The sequence below is a fragment of the Sciurus vulgaris genome (genome assembly GCF_902686455.1).
Source record: "Sciurus vulgaris genome assembly, chromosome: 5".
In the NCBI taxonomy this organism is placed as follows: Eukaryota; Metazoa; Chordata; class Mammalia; order Rodentia; family Sciuridae; genus Sciurus; species Sciurus vulgaris.
In genome coordinates this window covers 111088748-111099108 of record NC_136465.1, presented here as the reverse complement: position 1 = coordinate 111099108, position 10361 = coordinate 111088748, and the positions used below count along the sequence as shown (strand labels likewise).

General features: G+C 37.8%; 1 protein-coding gene across 1 annotated transcript; it reads left to right on the top strand.

The window, feature by feature from the left end:
- Nucleotides 1-2547: 2547 nt before the first annotated feature.
- LOC306660908 (olfactory receptor 8S1-like) lies at nt 2548-4835 on the top strand (the record flags this gene model as incomplete). Its single annotated transcript, XM_079139640.1, has 2 exons — nt 2548-2639; nt 3883-4835. The coding sequence occupies exons 1-2, from the start codon at nt 2588-2590 to the stop codon at nt 4833-4835; spliced, it is 1005 nt and encodes a 334-aa protein (XP_078995766.1). The 5' UTR covers nt 2548-2587.
- Nucleotides 4836-10361: the final 5526 nt, after the last annotated feature.

The following is a 10361-nucleotide window of genomic DNA, read 5'->3' as shown; positions in this document are numbered from 1 at the left end:
AGGAAGTCGTAACTATTTAGTACATTAAATGATTAAATTTACTTTAAGAAAAATTATCTTATAAGGAAATAGTATTTTAGTGCTCTTCAAGAAACATCAAGTCTAATATACCTAAAACATTAATTATACTAATTTGACTAGCATGGAACTTATTAGAATATTATTTATACTGACTAATTTTCTGTAGCATTAATTTTCTATTGTTATGGGGTGCAACTTAAGAACAGACTGATCACCACTGAGAAGTCCAAATTTGAGAGTCTTTATTAAGTTGACTGGCTGACTGTCTCACACAATGTCCCAAAAAATGGCTATTGGGAGAACAGCCCTGACCATAGGGTTGTGGGATTCTTATACCAAAAGTCACATCAATCATAAGTGTCTGTTGCTATGATTTGAAATTACAAACTAACATCATGAGATCATCGACAGAGGGGGAAGTGGGTAAAAATGACCCTTACCTAGATACAAACTAAAGAATGGTTACTAACATCCCCACAATCACCGTTCACACGGTACATTGTTCAGGAGTAATAGGAATCAAAAGAGAGCAATTTTTCATTACATAAAAATTGTCATTTTGTATTGCTAAACATGTCACACTAAGTAACTGATGATGGGAACAGAGGCGGGGTGTTCCCATGGGAGAAGCTTATTTCCTACATAACATGGATTCTTAGAGCAAAATGGAGTATGTTTGATCATTTCCCTTATAGTCTTGCCTATAACTTTCTCATGGAGCCAGATCTGTCAGCCCATCACACTATAAATAAAAAATAAATCTATAATAAAAAAAAACCTTTCACCTAGATATGTGAATTGTTAATATTTTACTTACTGGGTGAACTTTATGTAACTCTGTCTATATATCTAAATGGTTTGTCTGGCTGAATCATTTGAAAGTAAGTAATGTCACCCTGACACTTAAATATTCATCCCTGAATACCTAAACATTTATCTCCTGCAAATGGATTCTTCCTACATCACTACAACCCCAATGCCAACCTAAAACAATTAACAATCATTCAATGATGTCTAATATAGAGTCTGTTTTCTAACAGATGGGATTTGAAGCCTTTTGCAACAGAGGTAGTGCTTCTTTGTCCCCTAAGATGGCGCTTCAGCTCTTAAGAATTCTTACAGCATAATTATTTTTGCACCATGTCACAGGCAGCCTCACCATGTCGCTCACAATCCTCGGGCAAATACAGCTGCTATAGGGTGCCCTGGATATGAGGTCGCAGGCTTTGTTTTTTGGTCCTCTTGCTGACAAGCTGGAACTGGGAACTCTATAATGATTTCAGTTCCTGTGTGATATATATAGCTTGTCCTGACTCATGTGGAAAAGTCTTATCCAAACCTTTGTCAATTGATTGTACAATAGGAATGACTAATTTGTATAGAAACATGATGCATTCTCATTTTGTAATAATGTCTATTTTCAGAGTTTTTTTTTTTTTTTTTTTTTTTTAAATAAAGCATTGTAAAACAAAACCAAGCAACGCATCTCCCTTAATCTACCCCAGAGCATATGGGGTATCTCATTGGTCAAGGAAGCAGGCTTTAGAGCAAAATCAGAACACACTTAGAAAATGGGTGCAATTTATCTTGGAAACCTCTCACTTTGATACTTATTATGTCAAGTGTCTCTCATGCATTTAGGAACTTTATACCAATTGTTTAGAAGCTCATGCCTTTGTCACATAGACTGGACTACCTTCCAAAAGCAGCCACTCTTTCTCTCTCTGTCTCTCTCTCTCCCTTGTTCTTTCACGTGTTCCACTATCACATGTGGATCCTCTTTTATGGGCTGGTTACTATGCATGTTGCCCTTTGTTTGATACTGGAATGGACAGTCCACAGGGAGATTTTCCTTTGGGTAAGAGTCATTCATTTTATTACATAATGGTGTTAGTATCTAAAAACAATCCTTTTGTATTAGGTTTCCAGAATTCTTTCTTTTAAAATTTGAATTATAGATTGCATAAGTCAATAAAGGTGATAATGCAGTCATCAGACACGGTCAAAATAGAAATTTTCATTTTATTTTAAAAATATTTTTCTGAGAATCTCTAAATAACTTTAAGGAAGAGACCTAGAAAATCAAGCAAGTTACTAGCATTGCCTTTGATCACACTGCTATTTCTATGCATGGTTTTGCTTTGATCCAAAGTTGGGATTCTCTCTGCAGTTCATACAATCTCTAGAGTCAGTTGATCTATGTTTGGAGATAGCCAAAAGAAGACTTTTTGATATGTTCTGGTTTTGAAATCACACAACACAGATCTCACTCATGCCTACTGTGCACCTTTGATAGTTCTCTTCCACATTGCTGTGCACTGAAGGCAAATCTCAGGATAAACCTCCATGTCTAAAGAGTAAAAGAGGAAGAATTCAAACAATCATTCTCTCTAGATCCAGTCTCCCCCCACCCAATGAAATAATTGCCCAGGTATTGTCTACAAATTGTCATTTTATATTGTTAATGTTGAATCTATCCCAATGTTAAGTCTTAACATGATTTTCTACTTCTCCTTAAAGTATTCTTCTCAATGTTGGCTCTGCAAGCTGAGCAGTTTTATCACTTATGGATCTGAAAGCAGTGCCAAAAGACAGTGAATTACCAACTGAGATTTCAGGTAATTGGGTTTTGTTCCTCACCAGGACTGGGAGGTTCAACTATTCAGTCATCCAACAATGGAAGGACTTTCTGTCTTCACAGATGAACTAGATGAACTAGTATTGAATTAAAACAGAAATAAGGCTAGAATATTGAACAGTTGTCTTGACACACAGGTGAAACCTAGAGTATTAGTCCAAGATGGAAAATACACTCAAGTAAAAAGTGTGAGAAGATAGTTGATGTAATCATATGGAGCCTTAAAACCTGATATGATGGCTTACACAGGAGTCATGACTTCTTATACTATTGGATATGGGGGTTTTAGGAAGGGCATGGCATTTCCAACTAGAATACCATTCTAAAATAGGAATCAGCATCTCATAATTTCATTGTAGTCATAGAAATGCTCACAAAAGCCCACCTAAATATCCCTGGGCATTATGATTTAGGCTATCATTTTTTAAAAATTCTTTATTAGTATGCACATATATTTTAAAATTAAATGCTATGATGTCAGTAAATAAAATGGTAAAATTTAAGATAAGAAAAATCCCCAGTCTAATTCCACATTGTCTAAATTCCTTGATGTCTTATTGTTTTCCTATACTCCAGTGGTGTCAAATTCTTCACCTTGGCTCCTATTCCCATGATTGGGAATAGGCTTTAATCACTTAATTAATCACTTCACCCTCCTCCTCTGCTCCTCTGTCTTGCATTTCTTCGTAACCCTTAATTTCATCACAATCAATACCTGTGTAATTTCTCGTGGGCATGTGGGCATGCTCACACACATACATGTAGACCTCCAATGACCTCATGTAAACTTATTGAAAAAGAAATGGAAGCAATGAAGCAGGAACTCACTAACCTTCTTATACTCTTGACTTTCCCTTCTATGTAGAATAGTGCCTCTGCTCCCACCTACATCTTTTTAATCTAGATTTAATCTTCTCTCTATTACTTAGGCAACTCATTCCTGGAATGTTCCTCTCTCCCATCAGAAATTCTCCTGAAGTGAATCACTCTCAGCAACATAAAAATACTCTAGCTAAAAAAGATTATAGTATGTAATAACGCGGTTGATTTAGAATATCAATGGCATTATAATGAGCAGAAAGTTAGCATTTAAATATCTGAATGTATTTGGGGGATAATAATGAGAAGATATCTATGGAAGATAAGATCTGGGTACAGGAGTAACTAAGGGGTGTTGGGGCATTGAAAGTCTTTTGATTTTTTTTTTTTTTTTTTAATTCCAGATAGAACACTTTTCTATATGGCAATGAAAAACTCCAGTGTTCTCAGTGAGTTTATTCTTCTTGGGCTGTCTTCTGATCCTTCCATTCAGGCCATACTCTTTGTGTTGTTGCTTCTGATATATCTCCTCACTCTGATGGGAAATTTCTTGATGCTGCTGGTGATCACAGCTGATTCTCACCTCCACACACCCATGTATTTCTTCTTGAGACAACTGTCCTTCCTAGATCTCTGCCACTCATCTGTCACAGCACCCAAGATGTTGGAGAATATGCTTTCTGAAAGCAAAACAATCTTTGTAGACAGCTGCTTGGCTCAGGCCTTCTTTGTGTTTGCCACTGGTGGTACTGAGGCCTGTCTGTTGGCTGCAATGGCCTATGACCGCTATGTTGCCATCAGCTCCCCTCTGCTCTATGGTCAGGTAATGAGTGACCAACTTTGTGTTGGGTTGGTGTGGGTCTCTTGGGGACTGGCCTTTGTTGATGCGCTCATCAATATCCTGCTGGCTGTTAATTTAGACTTTTGTGAGGAGCAAACCATTCCCCACTTCAGCTGTGAGCTCTCTTCTCTCTTCCCTCTATCTTGCTCTGACACCTCTGCCAACTTCACCGTCCTGCTCTGCTCCTCTGTCTTGCATTTCTTTGGAACCCTTGTCATGATTGTTTCTTCTTATGCCCGCATTGTCTCCACCATCCTGAGGGTCAGCTCCACCATAGGCAGGAGCAAGGCCTTCTCCACCTGCTCCTCCCACCTCACTACTGTGATCTTGTTCTATAGCTCAGGTTTCATCAGCTACCTCTTACCAACCTCAGGTTCCCCTCTGCAAATGATCTTCTCCTTGCAGTACAGTGTGATCACACCTATGCTGAATCCCCTCATCTACAGCCTGCAGAACAAGGAGGTGAAGGCAGCTATGGGAAGAATGGTCAGAAAATATTTTCATCCTCTCATGTAGCAGACACAAAATTACGATGAAACAGACACTGAATTCTGATGCTACATAATCTGATGGACTTTAAGGAGAGTTTCTTGATTGTCCATGCGAAATACCACCAGGAACTCAATGACTTTTTCTTTTTTGGAAATGCTTTCATAGAGGACAGAGAACTCTGAGGATTATCAGTCTTATTCAGAGAAGGAGAAATGAATCAATTAACTGTCTTTTTCAGGGGATTGTTTTATTAAAATGTTGATTTTTTAAAATATCTATGTTAACATTCATGGCTATTTGTTGCTTTTCATTCCTGCACACTTCTGATAATTACACGCCCCCAATCTTAGGAAAACTTGATGATCTCAGATTCATATGGTAATCAAGGGGAGTGATCCTGTAACCCAGGATAGGTTAACCATTCTATCCCTATTTCCTCAAATCATATTGCAAGGATGAAACTAAGATTCTATTCAGAATCTTTCTGAAGGAAATCTGACAAAAAGAAAGAAAGCTTTTGGAACAAAGTCGATTACTGGAAGGGCCTAAGCAAACTATGAACCCTGTATCCTGGGCAATTGTCCTTCCTGGGGTCATGTTTTTAATAAAAATAGTAACAATAGGCTGGGTGCAATGGTGCATGCCTGTAATCCCAGCCACTCATTAGACTGGGGCAGCAGGATTGCAAGTTCGAAGTCAGCTTCAGTAATTTAGTGAGGCCCTAAGCAACTCAGTGAGACACTGTCTCTAAATAAAATACAAAACACGGCTGGGGATGTGTCTCAGTGGTTGAGTGCCCCTGAGTTCAGTTCCCAGTACCCCCACCCACAAAATAGTAACAATAGCACATTTGTTACATTTCTTAACTAGTGCTAAGAAGTGTAGTAAATTCCTGTGGTACAAAGATGTCATCTTCCTAATCCCCAGGACCTAGGAATATACTATTTTTGCATGGTGAAAGGAACAGAGCAGATGTAGTTATAATCATAAAATAGGAAGGGAGTGCTAGATTATCTGGGCGGACACAATCTATTCATATGAATCCTTAAAATTCGAGAACTTTTTCCAACTATAGGTAGGAAAGATAAGGTTCAAGTTAATATGAACAGGAAATGGATTCAACTCACCATTGCTGGTTTTTGTGACAGAGGGGTCTATGAGCCAGGGATGGTGGGCAGTTTCTAGAAACTCAGAACAAGACCTGCCAACAGCCAGCAAAGAAATAGGAATCTCAATTCACGGAATTCAACACCCTGAATTCCGCCAACACCCTGATTGAACCTGGAAGTGTTTTCTCCCCCAAGATTCTCCAGATAAGGCCTGCTCACACCTTGATTTGGCCTCATGTAACCCAGGTAGTGAAAACAATTGAGCCCATCCAAGCCTCTGACCCAAAGCACTGTGAGATAACATGTTCGTGTTATTTAAAATCACTAAATTTGTAATCATTGTTGTGGCAGCGAGAGAAAAAGAGTACAACATCCTACTTTTTTTATACTACTTAACCATCTCATCGAGTATATAAGTTATATTGTTAGTTTCCTTTACTGGTGAGAAAATGAGACACAAAATGTTTGTGTGCCTATCCAGAGATTCGTAGCAAGGAAATGGTGGAGATGGAATTTAAGTCAGGTAGTCTGAGCTAAGTTACGCTCTCAGTGACTGAACTGCCCCTCCATAAGTTTACAAGGCTCCAACATCCTTTCCGTAGTTAAATACTATCAGTTTGAGGTGCTTCCAACCAAAGAGTGGTAAATGATCTTGAAACAGGTCTCAAAGGTCAGTTGCAGGCAACAGAACTTCAGTGAAATGCAAAGTATTTAGAATTAGTAATGTCTGCTACTGTTCCTCTTCTATTTTGGGAACTATCCTGTCCTGCTCTCCCACATTCCTCTTCTTTCCCTAATCAAGCTATCCACAGTCAATTCCTCTTGCTTACAAAGAAAGATAATTGGCTTTGAAATTGAAACTAAAGTTTGGTTTGCAGGCAATAATTCTCAGGAAAATGAGGATATATGGAATTAGTTATTGTACTGAGATGTACAAAAAGAAGTGAGTCATCCACTTTTACTACTGATGTTATGTCATTGTCATTATTCTGCTAAGACCCAAGGTTACCCGAGACCATGAACTTTGTGCTGATCCTATGAATAATGGGAAGTTACTAAAATTAAAAATGTCTAAGAGAATGAGGAAGGCCAAATTAGAGGGGCTTCTATTTTAAAGACTACGATCTCATTTCTTGGTTTTTGACCTTCAGGTGCTGAAAGAATATCCTTTATTCTACAGATAGAAGGCAAAGGCCGTTATTGATTTGACCTGGAATGCTCCTAGCAAAAGCTCATGTGTTGAAAGCTTGGTCCTCAGGCAGCATGGTTCAGAGGTGAAATGATTAGATCATGAGGGTTGTAACCTCATCAGTGGATTAATCATCTGATGGATTAATAACTTGAATGTACTACTGGGTGGTCATTGTAGGCAGGTGAGGTGTGACTGAAGGAGGTAAGTCACTGGGTGCTTTTCCTTGGGGACTATATCTACCCCTGGTCCCTTCCCCCACCCCTCTTTCATTCAAGGTTACCATGAGCTGAATATCTTTTCTCCACCACACCCTTCCCACTATGGCCCAGAGCCATGGAATCTGTTGATCAGGGACTGAATCTTTGAAACCATGAACCAAAATAAACTTTTCCTCCTCTAAGTTGCTCTTGTCAGGTATTTTTGTCCCAGTGAAGAAAAGCTGACTAATAGAGGTTTTGCAAAACTGTCTCAGAGTTGGATTCAGTTATCTGCTCAGTTCCATCATTAGTTGAATTTACTGTCACACCCAGTTGTTTATGGGAGTACTGGATGTTGATGAGGGAATTTTATCATTTCAACAAATGTGATAATGGCATCTTAGAGAATTTGGAGGAACTGGAGAACCATGAACTTCCAAGGTTCCCTAAAACCACCATGCCTTCCTTGCCTTAGCGCACTGTGGCTCCCCAGTGGAAGAGAGCTGGTAACTCCTCCCACACTGCATATTCCTCCATGTTGTTCAGTTAAGGTTCAGGATTCAAAATTAACATAACCTGCAGGGTAAAATTGGAATCAGAGAAGTAGCAAACTACATCTAAAAGAAATAATAGAAATAAATTAATTTTTATATCCAATAGTCTAGGAGATATTTCTAGGAATAGATTTTATTTTTCTCAACTAGGAGAGTAAATTTAATTTGTGTATTTTAGTGTTTTTCAAGTAATTTTTACATATCTATATTTATTTATATAGACATCATTTTACCCAAATACTTGAATGGATTCACATCATACAACCTATATCTTAGCATTTTTTTCCTTGACTTGCTGCTTTCCCACATCATCTCCTACTTACTCTCTGCTCAATGTAACCCATGTTAACCACAGAGTAGACATATTTCTTAGCTTGCTTGGAACATATATGCATGTTCAATTATCTGTACATATGTGTGTGTATAAATATATACACATATAGGTGCTTTTCCATTTCTATTTTAAAAATTGAAGTGAGACTCATTTGTCTTTGCTTTTCTCATTCATCAATACTATGTAAAACTGACCATAAGTCAACTGGCATCGGCCTCTGTTTTTTATCATTATAGAAGTCCATCTTGTGAATGTGCCATAGTTTCTTAAACCATTTGCCTACACTTGGACTTCCTTTCTCCTATTTTCAAATTGCTACAAACAATGCTGTAATAAACAGTTTTGAGAAAATAATTTGAAGTTTGAGTGTCATGATTTCTCCAGGATTGATATGGTTATGAAGTGTATGCAGATTTTTAATTTTATCTTGCCAAAGTGTTTTCCACATGTGCTATAACACTTTTACCTCCTTATTAACAAAGTAAAAGAGTGCCCTTTAACCTCTATTGAGCCTGCATGTGTTATAATTCTTTGCAAGTAATATTTCATTTTAATTTCAATTTGCAATCTTCTGACCACCTGGAAATGCTAATATCATGACACATATTGGTTGACTATTTGTGTTTGTTACTTTGCAAATATCATATCCACAGTCCATTTTTCCTTTGTTTTGCTTGCTGTTTTATGATGGATATATTAATCATGAGCTGTATTTTATGCAGCATTTTTTTTACTTGTTATTTGCTCATTTTTATTTATGGTATCTTTGGCCTTGCAAAAGTTTTTTGTTTTATATATTCATTTATAATTTATTTTCTTCAAACATTAAGTGCCTTTCACCATCTTGGTAAGGTCTGTTTCACTTTGGTACTTCTTAGACTTCAATTTTTCATTTTTAACATTTAAGCCTATAATAATTTGGAATTTGTGTTTGTATTTGGTGTGAGATAGATGTCTAACTGCATTAGGTTGTGATGGTCAGTAACTTATGACAGCAATATTTTACAAATAAGTCCTTCTTGTCTAACTTAATTAAAGTAGCAATTGAGGTAAGTGAGTGGTGCCTGAGATCTGAGGAGGGGTGGGGACAACAGCTTCCTCTGGGGGGCATATAAATTTCTCCTGACTGGAATATCTCAAGTTTCAGTATTAATCTGTATTTTTCTCTTTGAGGACTGGAAGACTGTGGATTAAAGGAATCAAAAGATCATAGCAACTCTCCAAGAGTGAATAAAAATAATTCTGCAGCAACAAACTGAGCCTATAGATCTGTGAAGAGTGAAAGATATTTTCACTTGAAACTGGTGGTCTGAGCTCTGGGATAAGAAGTCTGGCTGAAACTGGGGAGCGGGGAACTGAGGCTAATTAAAGTCAGACCAGATTTGGTGATCCCTGAGTCCCCTCTTCCAAGCCTACAAGGGGCTGGAGGATAAATTGATGCATCTTACACATCTCCCCTGACAGCATGTAGACTGAGGATCTTGGAAGGAGTGTGACAGAGCTGGCTAGGTAAGGAGGGAGTGGATACAGACTCTCCTAATGAGTTTGGCCAGTCTGGATCAGAGCTGAAAACAAACAAATTGCCCAATTTCCAGAACCCCAGAAAGAAGATTCTTTCAAAAACATCATCAAGAAAAATAAACTGACTCTTAGAAGATGGTGGAGTGGAAATAGGCAGTAAGTCTTAACTTCCCAGCAGTCCAAAATGGAAGCAGTGAGAGAATAACTAAACAGGGAGTCAAATATAGTTAAATTGTAATTTTTTTAATTTGACACCTAATTTCTCAATCCACCCTAAAACATCACTTCTATTTTCCACTTGGATTGGTGGACATCTGGAGAACATTTTCAATAAGATTTTTAAAAGTTTATTAGCATATGACTGTGTTCTGAAGTCGTTTTAGTTGTTCCTCTCAAAGTAGTGCGAGAGACTGGACATACCACAGGGTTCATGTTGAATAGGAGTATTGACACTTAGTCACCTAGCCCAGGACACTTAGTAAAGAGAAAGTAACTAAAATTGCCTTGTAGAACAGAAGAAGAGATTAAAAACTCCAGTAGATGAACATAAGTTCAAGCATATGAAAAAGCAAGAGAAGAAAACGTCCTCAATAGTTAATAGCTTCAACAACTGATCCCATGGGCACTGCTGTGAAGGAAAGGT